The following is a 16174-nucleotide window of genomic DNA, read 5'->3' on the forward strand; positions in this document are numbered from 1 at the left end:
GCCAAGATAAATGCTATGAATTTAAATACAATAAATGCTGCTAAAGGTAGGTTTACATGTGCATATTTACAAATAAAGTATATCTCACAAAACCTGGGGAAAAAAATCTCACTTATCTTCCTTTTAATGTAAGTCAACCAACATAGTATTTATGCAATATGTGCCAGGTGTTACAGAGATATGAAGTATGAATAAGATTTGGTCACTGCTTTCAAGAAGGCTTATAGTTCCGTTGGAGGGAAGTGACAGGCTTGAAAAACTTATGTGGTTATGGAACCTGTTATTAGTATTTCCCCAAGCAGAATTCCTCTGAATAATTTGGCAAGTGCTGGATTTGAGGAAGAGTCTGAACTAGGATACTAGAAAGGAAAAAAAAAGAAAGTCATGAAAGTAAGATTTTACATGCTTGGCGGCTTAGAGGATAAGATATGTGAAAGAAGAGGAAAACACACAAAGATGACACCAAGATTCTGAATCCCAGTGATTGACTGATGGGTTGTGCAACCAATAAAAGCAAGGAGCTGATAGAAGCTGGTTTGGAGAGGCAAAGCTTAGCAGAAGTCCATAATATGGAGTCAGAGTTCAGATGAACATCTAAGACAACAAATAAAAGATTTTGAAATAAAGAACCAAATACACTGGTTCCCATCTTCCAAAAGGTGAAAAAGCACTGAATATTCTGGTTACATGTATGGATTCTATCCATTTCCATTGTTCAAAGTCTTTGATGAATAACACATTAGACTAGTTATTGATATAATATATACATGCTGTTTATGTTATGATTTATAGATGTAAAAATCTATAAAAGCTTTACATGTGACAAAGTTGATGATTTTATTTATAACCCTATCTCAAAACTGGAAAACCTACTGCTTCCTAAACTAAGATCTCTGGAAATTTGTTGGACTCCCTAATTATCATCCCTTCCCCTAAAGTGGAAATGAGTGGGCCAAGAGTTAAGGCTCAAGAGAGAGATTCCTAGTTGCCATGATGGCACAGGAGAACTACTTCAGGAATACTGAACTTTTTGGTATCTCAAATGCAGGCTGCTATACTGAGGAGTAAAGACTTATGACACATTGACTCCAACATATCTTACACACACAAGGGAGAAAATAAGAATTGGAAAGGTGAAGCTTAAGATGCATGCGAAATCAGAATCATAGGAATCTGAAACTGGACAGATCGAGAGAGAGAGAGAGAGAGAGAGGAAGTAGTTGGGCAACTTCTATGAAAAGCCTTTGTAGATTTTATGTCAGGTTATTAAATTATATAAATGCTTATGAAGATACAAAGAAAGAAAATGTGGTAATGGAAGAAAACACCTAAAAATGAAAGTAGGAAGAAGCAGGTAAACATCAATAATAAGCATACGATCAGTTTTAAAAATTAGAAAACACTTGGTATAATTGGTTAAAAGAAAAATTCTATAAATCAATAAATTCTTTACTTGTCAGTCCTACCAGTGGACTCTACTACTGAAGCTTCTGATAAAAGAATATAATTAAGCTCACAGCCAAATACTTCCACATTTATAGTCAGAAACATGTACAGTTTAAATTTCGCTCTTTAAACAACACCATAAAATTGTCTAATTTTTAAAATAACAAAGCTACTTGTGGATTATTACTGGTTAGGACCATAATTTTTATATGAAATCTTTATTAATAGAAAATTTCCAAATGACTAGTTGTGTGTAAGGAACTGTAAACATGCCACTTAAAATATAACTTCATGAAATTATGTATCAAGAAAATAAAAAGGAGAATAAGGGCAGCAGCATCCTACAATGCTGGATGACCAGGACTTCTAGGGTTTTTTTTGTTCCTTTGGCAGCACCTCACGGCTTGCGGGATCTTAGTTCCCCAACCAGGGACCCAGGCCTACAGCAGTGAGAGTGCCGAGTACTAACCATTGGAAACGCCAGGGAATTCCCTAGGTTTAAAATTGAGAATCCACACAATGGGAGGCAGTGTTCCAGACACAGTGAAGTCTCAGACTAGAACTATAAGTTAGGTATTGCAGGTGTTACTATACTTACTTTAGAGATGAAAAAACTAAGGCTAAGAGATTGTAAGGTCCTCTGTGTTACCTAACAAAAATCACTAGGTTAAGCATAATATTTACAAAATAACCTCCTTCATTTGTACACATGTAGTCTAAAACTAATAAAAAGGTAAGCTTAGTTATAGCTTACTACTTAGCTTTCTTTAAAAAAAATCAAAGCATAAACTGAAAGGTAGGCTGAAGGTTCTGGAATTCTGCTAAGGAACACCTTTAAATCTCCTATAACTGCTAGGAAACAAATGTACATTTCTTATAAAGCACTATGGGAAAATAAATATAAGGATGTGTCTCTAAATTAAGTAAAAGCTCAATTTGGAAATGCTAAAACAGTTTCACTTAAAAAGCACCTTTATTATAAATACTTGTCAATTAGAAAGAAAGTTGCATAATTATAGCAGTTAAAATATAATTTTTAAAGGTATGGTATCAGAAACAAAAACTATCATTTCAACAGTAAATGCATCATACTACAAGTCATCATTCAGTAGGTACCAATACTCTAGAACTCATTTTTAATGAGATAAAAAGAATAGCTGACTTAAGTTGTAGCTGATATAAAACTGCAGATACAGAATTCAGAAGCCCTAATAATGATCTCTCTGGATGGCAATTTCACATTGTGTATCACATGTTCTTTAAAAAGTGTATACTCTGATGTAACAGTTCCAAATCTAGGAATTTATCCTAGGGAAACAACTGGCAAACACACAAATCTTTACATAAAAGGATTAGTTTACCTAGTGTCATTTCTAGTTTTTCCTTAATATGAAACTAAATGTCCCCAAAAAGAACCTTTAAAATGTGGTACGTGCATACAATAAGACAGTATTAGTCATTAAAAACTATGTTTTTCTAAGCATAGATCTTGGTTTCTAAATACCAATGCCATACAGAAACCAAGGCTCCTTTGTGACATGGCTAATTGTGAGTCTAGGGCAGGAAAGGCTCAAAGTTTGTTGTTGTTTTGCATTTTATTTATTCCTTAATACACTGTCTTGTTCTGCGCAGGATTTAGGGTGATATGGGCAATTTCAGTTCTTATCTCTCGATGTTTTGTTGCATCTTGGCTGTTAGAAGCCTAGCTGCTGAATTTTAAAAATATTTTTTTATTTCTCAGAGGTTTTTTAATCTCTTACCCTATGTCAAATGCTATGCTGGATGCTAGGGATACAATGGTGAATCAGGCAGAATAACATCTTACTGTGCCAGAAAGGAAAGAAGTGCTCAAAGACAAATGATGCCAAGTTCAAAAGACTCAGAGCTGGTTTGAAAAGGATCCCACTGGCCAAATTTGGGACACTGTGTGCCTCAGAAAGAAAAATGAAAGCAATGGATACTACACTGAATAAAAAAGGAGCCCACAGTAATACTAAAAAAGAAGGGGTGAGGGGACTCTTCTTTAGGGAAGAATGTCTAAGAATCCAAATCCTTTTACATCGATTCTTAGTAAAAGGATTTTGCATTCACCATTGGAGAATCTGATTCAGTTACTGAGATTTTCATAGGATCTAACACCTTAGAGAGGAAGGTAGTTGAGTAATAGGCCCACAGATTACTTGGTTAATTATAAAATGGAAAAAGGTATCTTTACAATGGAAAGATCTGGTAGTCACCACTTTAATCAGTGATTATACTTGGCACCATCAATAAGGAATAAATTGACATTAATTATTTTGTGCACCTGATGTGCTGAAATGTAATGCTCACATAGGTAGTTTAACTAACTAAAAAGCTGCCAGAATCTAAACATAAAGAAAGCAGGTAAATCTAGATTGTGGGATATTCTACAAGACAACTGGTCTGAACTCTTCAAAAACATCAAGGTCATGAGAGACAAGATAAAAATAGGGGTTATTCTACATTAAAGGAAACTGAAACTAACAACCAAATACAACCCATAATCCTTGACTGGACCCTAAATTTAAAACAAAGCACAAACACAAATACATTAACCACAGAGAAAGCCCAGCCATAAAAGACATTTGTGGACAACTGGAGAAAATTTATTAGATAATATCCACGTCCAATTCCTTATCTGAATTGTGGCTATATAAAAGAATGCCCCTATTCTTAGGAAATACATGTGGAAGAATTCTAGACAAAGCACCATGTTGTCTGCAACTTATAAAACACTGCTGAACCATTTGAAAATATGTTTAAAGAGAGGCGAGATAAAGCAAATGTGACAAAATAATACTTGGTGAGTCTAGGTAAATGTTGTACAGGCATTTGTTGTACTGTAATATTTTTCCACTTTTCTGCAGAATTAAAATTTTCTAAAATTGGGGAAAAAACATGAATCCAAGGAATGGTATATCTCTATACTTAGAAAGGACATTCACAATGAGGAAAGGAGTTTACACTACAGTAGATATAAAACAAATTCATTTTTATAAAGAAACCATGATGTTTATATATGCATATTCCCATGGAAGAAAGTCTAGAAAGACATGCACTAAAATGCTAATGGTAATTAGTGTCTAGGGGTAGATGTCTAGTAATTTAATTTTACCTCCTTTTTTAATCCATACTTTCAAGGTTTAAAATGATTACTTATATAATAAAGCAGTAAACAAAAATAATCATCTTCATTCTGTGTAAGGTATATTTAAGCAACTGAGAGAGACAAACACTGAGACAGAGAAAAGATAAAGGGAGAAGGAGCACAGGTAAGAGAGAAACAAGGAATAGGAAAGGGTACTATCATATTCCTTATTTTGTTAAAGCTAATGTGGATTTTTTTTTTTAGAGTCCAAACAGATTTCATTGAAATAACTCCATTTACAGTTATAACTAGCTAATCAGAGACAGGCAGAAAAGTTGTATCTGGGCAATCCTGAATAACAACATCTCCTCAGGCCAGTTCATTTCCACATGGCTGTCTTACTTAACTTACAAATCTGTTCCCATTGCTCCCCTTCTTGATATCTCCTGTTTGGCACCCTGTCTGCCCACAAGATAAAGACAGACACCGCAGCAGACCCTACAAAACTTTCCGCACTGACATTTCCAGCCTTGTCTCCTGATAGTTACCCCATGTATCCTGTATTCCAGCCACAATGAACTGTTGATCCCAAATACATCATGCCTGCCTGATTTCTATCCCTAGCACCAAGCACAGGATTTGACATAGGGTAAGAGATAAAAAAAATCTCTAAAAAATAAAAAAATAGTTTAGAAATTCAGTAGCTAGGCTACTACAAAAACATGAAGAGGTAAGAAATGCAACGGCCTATGTCACCTTAAATCCTCAATGGAACAAGACAGCATATTAAGGAATAAATAAAATGCAAAACAACAACAAACCATACAGTAGTACAAGGCTAAGTGTCTTCAAAAAAGCCATGTGTGACTTTCATCACTGCAATACTACAAAGTACGTCAGCTGGAAATTAGGAAGAGCAGTGGGCACAGCAAGAAGGTTTTAGTAATTATTCTTCTCCAGGGAAAATATATGATTATTTAAGGAAAATAAATCTACTCTGTCCTTCCAAGAGATGTGTTATATAACCATCATCTTATGGATGTTTATAAAGGCCCCCAATATTTTCAAGGTTACTTATTCTTGAGGATAAGTATGAAGATATAGCTCCTTGAGAGCTGAAAAAAACAATATAAAGAATCTGTCAGTGGTACTTCCTGAAGTTAACTTTGAACTTTCAAATTCATTTGGAAAAGTCAGACAGGAAATGACCCTGTAGAATACTAGGTGTTATTTTCTCTAATTAATAAAAAACAAACAAACAAACAAAAAACCTTACAACTTCGATTATGGTTCATTTGTCACATTACACACATATATTTGTATTAACGCCTATCATTAATTCAATTCTTGCTACTGGGAGTAAGATCATTCCACAGAAAGTCAAGATAGTTTCTTAGTGAGTCTCTTTTTAATTTGCTTACTCATTTAAACACAGTTTATCAGCCTTACCAGAATAAGTAACTGCCGTGGTACTATAAGTAGCACTCTGGGTATAGGACGGCACCACAGTAGCTGCAGCTGCTACTGGCTGTACGGTGGAGGATACAGGATAAATGGAGAAAGTAGTGGTAGCTGGACTTGGTGTGGCTGGTTTTATGGCTGTCACTTGTCGAGTTTGCTGGGCTTGTGTATACTGAGTTGCACCTTGGCTATAACCTGCTTTAGGGGCTAAATTGGGAAAGAGACATCAGAAAATTAGAAGGGTGAACCACTATAGTTACTGCACCAATATCCTAGAAAAAAAAAACGTAAACATCATTAACTGCAAATTTTATGTTAGCAATTTCTTCTTGATAAAATTCTTATTACCAACTTAATAAAATATAGCATCTGTATAAATTTACTATCCCTCCACATATGCTTTTTACATATTTCCAAAATGACATTTGTCAAAATTTGCCACTAACTAAAACACCAGCACTATTTAAAACATGATAGCAATAAACAAAGTTTTTAGAAAAGGGTTATGTGTGTGTGTGTGTATTTGGGCTAGTCAGTCTACTTGAGAGTTATGCTTAATACTGGGAACAGCATAGAGAGAGACTCAAAGAATAACTTAAGTCACAGTGAAGTTTTCAATGTTTAATTACATGGAACTTGTACATATACTATTCATGGCATTTTACTGATTTATCCATAGTGAACTTCAATCTAATTACAACCCACAAGGTGCTACTGACTTAATTCTTCAAATGTCAATAGCATGAGTGCAGCTGTTCTTAAATGGCTACCATTAATGTCTCTGCTAAACTTTCCACTGCCCTCGAACATATTAAAACAAATGTATACTTTAAGAATCTTATGAGACTGATTATCATTAAATTAATAATTAATCCCTTATTAATGATCAGTAAAGCATACAAATGTAATTTTCTGAGAAAGGCCCAAATATCAGGGGCCAAACTCACTTCATGCCTAGTTAAGTAAAGGTACTTGAAATAAATAGCACTTAAGAGTTTATAAAACTTTTCCTACACATAGTATGAAATTTGATCCACGCAACATATAGATGAGTACAACATTTTACCAAAAAACCCTGATGTCCAGGAGCTAAATGATTTACAGAAGTCACATGGTCAATGTCAGAGTTCAGACTACACCAAGGTCTTCTTACTCTTAGATTACTTCAGTACTCTTAAGCACAACCTATCTTAACCTTGGTAACTAATCAGGAAGTTCATTATAGTTCACTGTACCCACAAATCATTAGAAAAGAGACGATAAGAAAAGTCAGGGTCATTATAATGCAAAATATTTTTAAACTACTTTTAAGGGACTCATAAAATCAATCTTAGAACTAAAAGTACCCTAGAAAGATCAGAGTCAGGACTTCCCTGGCAGCACAGTGGTTAAGAATCCACCTGCTAATGTAGGGTACATGGGTTTGAGCCCTGGTCTGGGAAGATCCCACATGCTGCGAAGCAACTAAGCCTGTGTGCCACAACTACTGAGCCTGAGCTCTAGAGCCCGCGAGCCACAACTACTGAGGCTGTGCACCACAACTACTGAAGCCCGCGCGCCTAGAGCCCGTGCTCCGCAACAAGAGAAGCCACCACAATGAGAAGCCCATGCACCAAAATGAAGAGCAGCCCCTGCTCGCTACAACTAGAGAGAGCCCGTGCACAGCAACGAAGACCCAATGCAGCCAAAAAATAATTAAATAAAATAATAATAAAAAAGTATTACTCAAAAATAAATCAAATAAAATAAGATATAATTAAAAAAAAAAAAAAAGATCTGAGTCAACTACCCCATTCACAGATAAGAGAACAGAGATGAAATGAGGTAAAAAATCACTTGCCCACATTGTGGTAATGCCAGTGCTAGAAACCAATTCTACTCTTTCCTAATCCAAGGCTCTACCCACACTCTTCATGGTCCTTCAAAAATAATTAAAGTAAAGGAGTTGCTACTTTTCAGAACTAAGAGAGCTTTGCTTTAAAAGTTCTCAATTAAATCTCTATGAAAAAAACCCATCTTTTAAAGACTACAAATATGTAGGCTTCTTTGCAAACAAAATACTTCCTGCTTTCAAACCGTTAATATGTACTGTAATATCAGTGGCTGGTAACGGAACCAACTGTCATTACAGATCACAGAAAGATGAGTTAAAAGTATGGGTCCACAGGAATTCCCTGGTGGTCGGAGTGGTTAAGACTCCAAACTTTCACTGCTGAGGGCCTAGATACAATCCCTGGTTGGGGAACTATTAATCCCACAAACTGCGCGGCACGGCCAAAAAAAAGAAAGGGTCCACAAAATGGAAACCATACTAGGGCCTCCACTAGTTACAAAGGCAATCAGCAGTTATGTCTGCGCATTTCGGACAAAGAGAAGAAGATGGCCAGAAGTTACTGCCACAACTTCTTTTGTACAGCTTATTTCAACAGGAAAAGAACTATAATCTGAAGAACAGATATGAAATACACTTCCAGGAAGGAAGGACATGATTATGAATTGCCTCCAAGATCTTCTCTCTTTGGGACTCAAAGCCATTCTTGTAGAGAAAGAGAAGGACATGCTTAGAACCTGCCCCTCAAGGTAATATAACACAATGAGTTTAGATGGATTCAAAAGCATATTTTCGTTAAAAAACACCTTGAATAATATGTTTCAATAGTGTACAATGAAAGGGCATATGTTAATAAAACCCACCTGTCTGATAGTAGGTCTCAGCAACAGAAGGCTGAGGCTGGGCGGCAGCAGCTACAGCAGCTGCAGTTGCTGTTGGTTGTTGGTAGTACTGCTTACTATCATAAGCTACAGCAGGAGCTGTGGATCTTACATATGAGTACGAGTCCTAAAGAAAGAGAATGAAAGAAAATCTTGCTATGAGTGAAGTGGCAGACGGAAAAAAACCCTCATCTTTACTATATTAAAAATGCAATAAAAGAAAACAAAAGCCTAAATATGTATGAACAGAGACAGAAGATTCAAATTCAATACAAAGGACATTCATTTTGGACATCATCAAATAAGGTCAAAACCATTTTAAGCAGTATGCTTAACTTTTACAATCAGAAAAATCATCAATATTTTAAAGTAAGCATTATTTTTTTAAAAAATTAATTTTATTAAAAAATTGCTTGGCGGATCTGCCTTAAAGATGGATCCCACAGTAAAGAACACCTGGGTGTTCTAAGCTTTGTGACTGTTCCAGCTTTCTTTTCATTCTTCTTTATTTACTACTATTCATTGACATAATAATGAGTAGGAGCTTCCAGGTGGAGAAAAGGGGAACAGAGGCTCCAGGGGAAAGGAACGCTAAATATAAATCTCCAAGGCAATGAAGATCAAGGTGAGCTGGGTGAATTCTGGCACTGCATATAGTGAGGAGAGCTGGGGCGGTACACCTGAGGTATGCAGGAGGAAAGGCTGAAAGAGTTGGCAGGGCCCAGAAAATGACGGGCTTCATACATCCTATCAAAAACAATAAAATTTATTATATTCTGTCTCTGGACATAATGAAAACAATCACACATGTTAAAGTAATCCTGAGTTTAGTAACCTGCTAAATATTAATAGCAAATACTAATATTGCCAATTCATGTCAATTTCTTAGTTAACAAAATAAATCCCTGTATTTTAGAAAGAATATTTAAAAACCAGGCAAAGTCCAGAAGGACCAAAGTTTAAAAAACAGATCCTAAAAGCAAACAAAAAATGGGTTAAAGGATTAGGACCAAATTTAATTAAATAAGCAGGTAATAATTTAGTGTCATATCAGACATAAAGAGAATTATATTATCATAAACAGACTTAGATCTTTATGTCCCTATAAATCTAACAAGAAGCAATTCAATTTCTATTACAAACTAAGAAAGAACACCTTGAGGGAAGAATGTACATTTAGGCAATAGAATTCCCACCCTTGGTAAGTTTCAAGAAGACACTATGTAATTTGTCGTATTTAGCTGAGGCTCATGGTTCTCAAATTAGGAGACACAGGGGTGCCCCAAGTGGATAAATAATGCCATAGTACCAACAAGGGGCAGAAGACCCTAAAATAAATAAATAAAAAAAAATTTTAAAAAGGGGGCAGAAGACCCTATATGTCTTAATTTTTCTCAAAAACTTGTAATAAAATTAAAATACTTAACCAGTAATTAATGTATCTTTTTTTTTTTTTTTTTTGGCCACGCCATGTGGCATGTGCGACCTTAGTTCCCTGACCAGGGATCGAACCCGCACCCCCTGCAGTGGAAGCGTGGAGTCTTAACCACTGGACAGCCAGGGAATTCCCAATGACTGTATTTTTTTAATTAAAGCAAACATATATATAGAGTGGAGTGCAATGCACTGGGGGATTATTAATATAAAACTCACTGCAAGGAAACTTAATGCTTGGAGTATGCCCCCAAATTATCTAGGAATACATTCACTCTTCTGTATCATTAGAGGTATATTTTGGAAGACCCAACTTTGAGAAGCATTGGCTTGGACATTACATTAAACATTGAAGCCACTGAACCTATATGTTAAGGCTAACGAAAGTAGTTTTCTTACCTGGTAGTTTTGTGTAGTAGCTGGGGGTGGTGGTGGAGGTGCTTCTTGTTGCCTCTGTGTATAACCATAGTCGGTCGCTGTGTGTGCAGTGGGGTACCCTCCGTATGCAGCAGCTGTTGCAGCAGCTGCAACAGCTACTGGAGCGGGCCTGGCAACTGCAACTGTGGCGGCTGCTGGTGCATAGGCAGCAGTAACTGTGTGAGCAGCTACTGGAGCCTGATGGACAGTGTAGCTAGCAACCGTAGTTGGATGGGAGTAGGCTACACCCGAAGCTGGCTGCTGGCTATATTGTGGAGTAGAAGAATAAACATAATACAATTTAATTTTTAAAATCTAGGAGTTTAATCAACTTAAATCAAAAGCACATTTCCCAATAATTTAATCATAGACTACAAGAGAACAGGTATTTGAGCTTAATAAACCACCTAACCAACACCCTATTTGTTACTGTTGCATAATTTTCATTCCTTAATTTGAACAAATTAGATAGTCACACATATGTTTCAGATCAAAGATCATATCACAAAGCAGGGAGGACAAACTGGGATAAGAAGCAGTATTAGGAAGAAAGAAAAAACTGATCAACCTAGGAACTTAAAAAAGTATTTCTTACATGTATAGTTCTTTATTATGTTCTATAGTTAAAAAAAATCTCTACAAGGAAATCATATCAAGAAAAATACTGTATTCTAACTCCAATTATGGAAAACATTTCAGGTAGAAACTATTACCGAGATGACTTAAGAAATACTTCTGATGCTGTAAGGCAGTGGTTCTCAGCTAGGGGAGATTCTGCCCTCCAGGAGATATCTGGCCATGTCTGGAGATATTTTTGATGGTTAAACTGCGGAGGAGGAGGTGGTGATGTGTGCTACTGGTATGTAGTGGGTAGAGGCCAGTGATGCTGTTAAAGGACAGCTATCCACAACAAAGAATTATCCAAAGAATGTCAACAGTGCTGAGGTTGAGAAATCCTGCTCTAAGGTGCAGAACTTACAATGGAAGATCCACTATTTTAGATAAATTTTCCAGGTTATAGGCAGCAATTCATTACACACATTTCTTTTTCTCTTAAAAAGTAGCACATGTTGCAAAATGAGACCTAAGTCAGATGCTTTGCAATCATAACCATTTAAACCTCAGAGAGACAAAAACATTTTCTAAAACTGTAAATCAAATGAATCTTCAGCTAAATTTCTTAAAATAACATTTACTTTAATTTTTAAATTGAGAGCCTATATCACATAAAACCAGGCCCACAAACGTTAGCATATGAAAACGTTTTTGTTGTTTTAGGTTCTCTTGAGTAAGTAATACATTCACAATCACACTTGCTAAAGCTGTATTACCAAGGCAGAAAAATGCCTTCTTAAAAAAAGGAGAGCCCCAACAGTTATTTAGCTCATAAGTTTTAATATGAGCCAACAGTTAAGAATAGCTAAGAAAAAAATACCTGACATAAGCTGAAGCTGCACTAATAAACTAGAGTGTTTGATTCATGGGTTATAGTACAGGGTATTCTTCACTGGTATGCACAATACCAAAAAAAAATATGGCACAGAATTAAAATCTGGGGCCATCATATTTTAACTGTATTATGGAAAACACTGATAATTAGGATGTGTTCAAAGGGAATCAATATGAAGTTTATAAGCATGGGTATTATTTCACATAAAAGTAGAGGACCTAGGGACATTCAGTCTAGAAAAGGTGACCTTGGAAGATATGATAGCTGCCTTCTAATAGAAGAGACTTACTCCATGCTGCTCCAGAGAACAGAACTAGAACCAATGGATGGAAGGGTGGCAGATTTCAGCCCAATATGAAAAAGAAAAAAAAACAAAAACTTAGAACAGAGTCCAAAGAAACTCTTATAATTTCTATTTGGATGAGGTTTTCCACGTTTTGTTATTAAAATTAGCTAACATTTCCTACATATATGCCAATTATAAGACAGGAAAAGGGAAGTTTAAACTGTAATAGTGGGAAATTGGTTGGGCATTGACATTTTCTATGGATAATTCCACATCCTTAAGAAAAATTCCAATAACATATACTTCTTCAAAATTCCTAGAACTGAGAAAAAGAATTATGTTTAAAATATAAATACACCAGTTCTGTGAAACCTGTATTTAACGTTTACTGATAAGATTTCCCACGTAGAGGCTACATGGTTATGTAAAATTCAGACAGTCTTGAATTCCTATACTGTTTTCCATTCATCCCACTGCTCTTTATCGAGTATCTGTTCACATTTCATGGTCCCCAAAACATGTCCTATAGGACAAAAAACAAAAGTTGGAGTAGAATAGGAATGTCAAGTACACTAGGCAGGCAATTTGACTTATACTACCACTGATCCTTAAAAGTCCATGCAACTCAGGAAGGGATGACCTCGTGCTCTGGTTTATGCCTATTGCCCCAGCATAATTATTAATAGTATTCTCACTCTCCTATGTGTCTCAGTTTGAACAATAAATTTTATAGTCACCCTTCCCAGGAATCATATAAAAAGATGCCAGTGCATTTAGCAACTACCATAGACATCCCTAGGGCTGTCTAACCTAACTTGCTCTGTAGAGCCAGGTCCCTAACCACCATCCGGGCTGGAACCCCATGCTCCACCAAAGCATCGTGAAGAATGATGATCCAGTCCCAGTTCCCAGGGGGTCAAGGGCTAGGGCAGCTGACTATTGTTCAGAATAAAGATTCTCTGATTTGTTATCTTAGACCCATCTGGGAAATTCTCTTCCAATTTCAAATACCTTTAGGAAAACTGCCTTTCACATGACATAGATGACCAGACTGGACTATAGCCATTCAATTAAATATCAAGTAGCTAAGTCTAAATAAGTAAATTAATTTTTAAAAATTCACATCAAGTTCAAATTAGTTTACATAAAAATTAGTCTTAAGTTGAAACAGTTCAAATCAAGGTTTTTGCCTAGTCTGGGGCCTGAGAATAAAAGGTGTTAAATTATATCCCTACATAAAATGTAAGACTTAACTGTCTTTAAATTTCTTAAATAGGGAATTCCCTGGCGGTCCAATGGTTAGGACTCCATGCTCTCACTGCCGAGGGCCTCAGTTCAACCCCTGGCTGGGGAACTAAAATCCCACAAGCCGTGTGGCCAAAAAAAAAAAAAAATTTTTTTTTTCTTAAATAGAACAGGACATAAAATCCCAAATCTTGTGCCATAGAAAATAATTTGTGAAATATGAGAAGATTTTCATTTACTAAGCATCCAGTAGAGCAGAAGCTTTTACTTAGATGGTAATATCCTTTGTGAATAAATTAAATCTAATCAGCTTCAGTCAGTTTTAAACTGGGACAAATTAAATAATAAATTATGAAACAAACATATAAAAACAACATGGGTAAGAAAGTTTAAGAAACAATCAGACAGGGACTTCCCTGGTGGCGCAGTGGTTAAGAATCTGCCTGCCAATGCAGGGGACACGGGTTCGAGCCCTGGTCTGGGAAGATCCCACATGCCGCGGAGCAACTAAGCCTGTGCGCCACAACTACTGAGCCTGCGCTCTAGAGCCCGCAAGCCACAAATACTGAGCCCACGTGCTGCAACTACTGAAGCCCGCGTGCCTAGAGCCTGTGCTCTGCAACAAGAGAAGCCACCGCAATGAGAAGCCTGTGTACTGCAACGAAGAGCAGCCCCCGCTCGCCACAACTAGAGAAAGCCCGTGCGCAGCAATGAAGACCCAATGCTGCCAAAAATAAATAAACAAACAAACAAAAAGATACCAAAAAAAAGAAAAAGAAACAATCAGACATAAAACGGAAGGGTATTTCTCTTGGCGGTGGGGGGGGGGGGGGTTGGGGGCGGAGAGTACTTAGGAAATTACTAATATCGAAGAGTAAAAACATCCTTCATATTTCTGAACTTAAGCTGGAGGTTAATGGTCTGCTCCCTACTTGCTTACCAAAAAGTGAAGCCAGCCAGAAGCCTTACCAAAATAAACAGCCAGCTAAAATCACCAGATGGACAGATGGAAGATGGCCACGTGAAGATGGAGTTCCATCGCTGTAAGCCAAGGAATGACTGGGGCAACCAGTAGCTGGAAGAGACGAGGAAGGATGCTTCCCTAGAAGATTCGGGGAGGGGGAGCATGGCCCTACCAACACCTTGATTTCAGACTTCCAGCCTCAGAAATGTGACAGAATAAATTTGTTGTCTTAAAAAAAAAAAAAAAAAAAAAATCACCAGATGTTTAAAGAAAGCCTACTATAAACGGCAAAAGAAATAAGAATGAACCCATGGGAAATGGGTATCTCAAAGCAACAGATAAGAACTTTAAAAATCTCTAATTTGTATCCATAAAACAAGAATTTTACACTAGTTAGAAGATAAAGTTGAAGGACATGGACAAGATAAAGATAAAAGAAAAGAGAAAGGGTAAATATAGCAGGTCTAATACGCCAACAAGAAGGAATTCTAGAGAAAAGAAAAAAAGCAGATGGAAGAAATTAAGAAATTTCCCACTCTTGAAGGGAGGCCCGTATTTTCAAATTCAAAGATCTACAGAGTGCAAAACAGAATGAAAGAACAACACTGAGAGACATATATTGATAGCATTTCATAACACCTCAAGACAAAAAAAAAAGATCCTTTAAATCTACAGAGAGAAGAAAAACAGATCACCTACGTACAAGTAAATGAAAATCAGACTTATTGATAACACCCGTGGCTGGAGGACAATAGGGTAATGTCTTCAAAATTCAAGGGAAAATGATTATCAATGCAGAATTCTGCACCCAGTTAAACTATTAACACAGAAGAATGATTTTGACATTCAAGGTCTGAAGGAGTTTACCTCCCACATGCCTTTTCTTAGGAAGCTACATGAAAACATACTTCAGCAAACTATAAAACAAGAAAGATATCATGGGATCCCACAAACAGTGGATTCAAACTCAGGAGACAGATAAAAGCCCAGGTCGGCAGCTATGCAGCAGGCCCAGAAAGGCAGTAAGTTTATGAGACTGAAATCAAAGGAAGGACAGAAGCCTCCAGGAGAAGGATGTCTAGGAAAACAGACGACTGGACAATAAACAGTAGACCAAGAGCCTGGGAAAATTTCATGATATAATCAAGGCACCAAGAAGATTTGGGTGAAAAAAAGGGTAATGAAAGACTTCAGGAAATATAAAACTGCTCAAGAAAAGTCATGATCTCAGTTGAGCAATTAATAGGGTGTAAAAAAGGAAAAATCTGTTTGAACTTGACCCTGCAAAGATTCTCTATTAAGTGATACAGGGTTGTAAAAATGGAATACATGAGGAATTCTAATCATAGAACAGTACTTGGCTCCAGAGTAAATACTATTTACATAATAATGAAACAGTTTTCTGCTTTAAGGTTTTAGAATCAACCTAAATCACAGAAGATAAACTATGATTACAGAAGACAATGTAAGTGTCATCACAAGGAAAACGAGAGCTGAGTTGGGGGATGGGGTGGAGAAAGAGGGAAAGTAAAGCACAAGGGTTTCAAGATTCTTAGAGAGTACCAAGATACTGTCTACCTTTGATGGAACTAGAATTGGTGTGTATTGTTTGAAGTAACAGAAATAGCCATATCACTGAATCTGGGAGGA

General features: G+C 36.5%; 1 protein-coding gene across 3 annotated transcripts in view; it reads right to left on the reverse strand.

The window, feature by feature from the left end:
* ZFR (zinc finger RNA binding protein) overlaps window positions 1-16174 on the reverse strand; it is a 78242-nt gene that overhangs the window by 48325 nt on the left and 13743 nt on the right. For 2 of the 3 annotated variants that reach the window (XM_068535200.1, XM_068535202.1), the window contains exons 3-6: window positions 12319-12342; window positions 10562-10844; window positions 8711-8855; window positions 6005-6223 (exon numbers count right to left, since the gene is read on the reverse strand). In XM_068535200.1, coding sequence (XP_068391301.1) covers window positions 6005-6223; window positions 8711-8855; window positions 10562-10844; window positions 12319-12342 — 671 coding nt within the window. The remainder of the gene's footprint in view (window positions 1-6004; window positions 6224-8710; window positions 8856-10561; window positions 10845-12318; window positions 12343-16174) is intronic. The other variant, XM_068535201.1, reaches the window with a different exon arrangement.

Source organism: Eschrichtius robustus, chromosome 2, assembly GCF_028021215.1.
Source record: "Eschrichtius robustus isolate mEscRob2 chromosome 2, mEscRob2.pri, whole genome shotgun sequence".
Classification (NCBI taxonomy): domain Eukaryota; kingdom Metazoa; phylum Chordata; class Mammalia; order Artiodactyla; family Eschrichtiidae; genus Eschrichtius; species Eschrichtius robustus.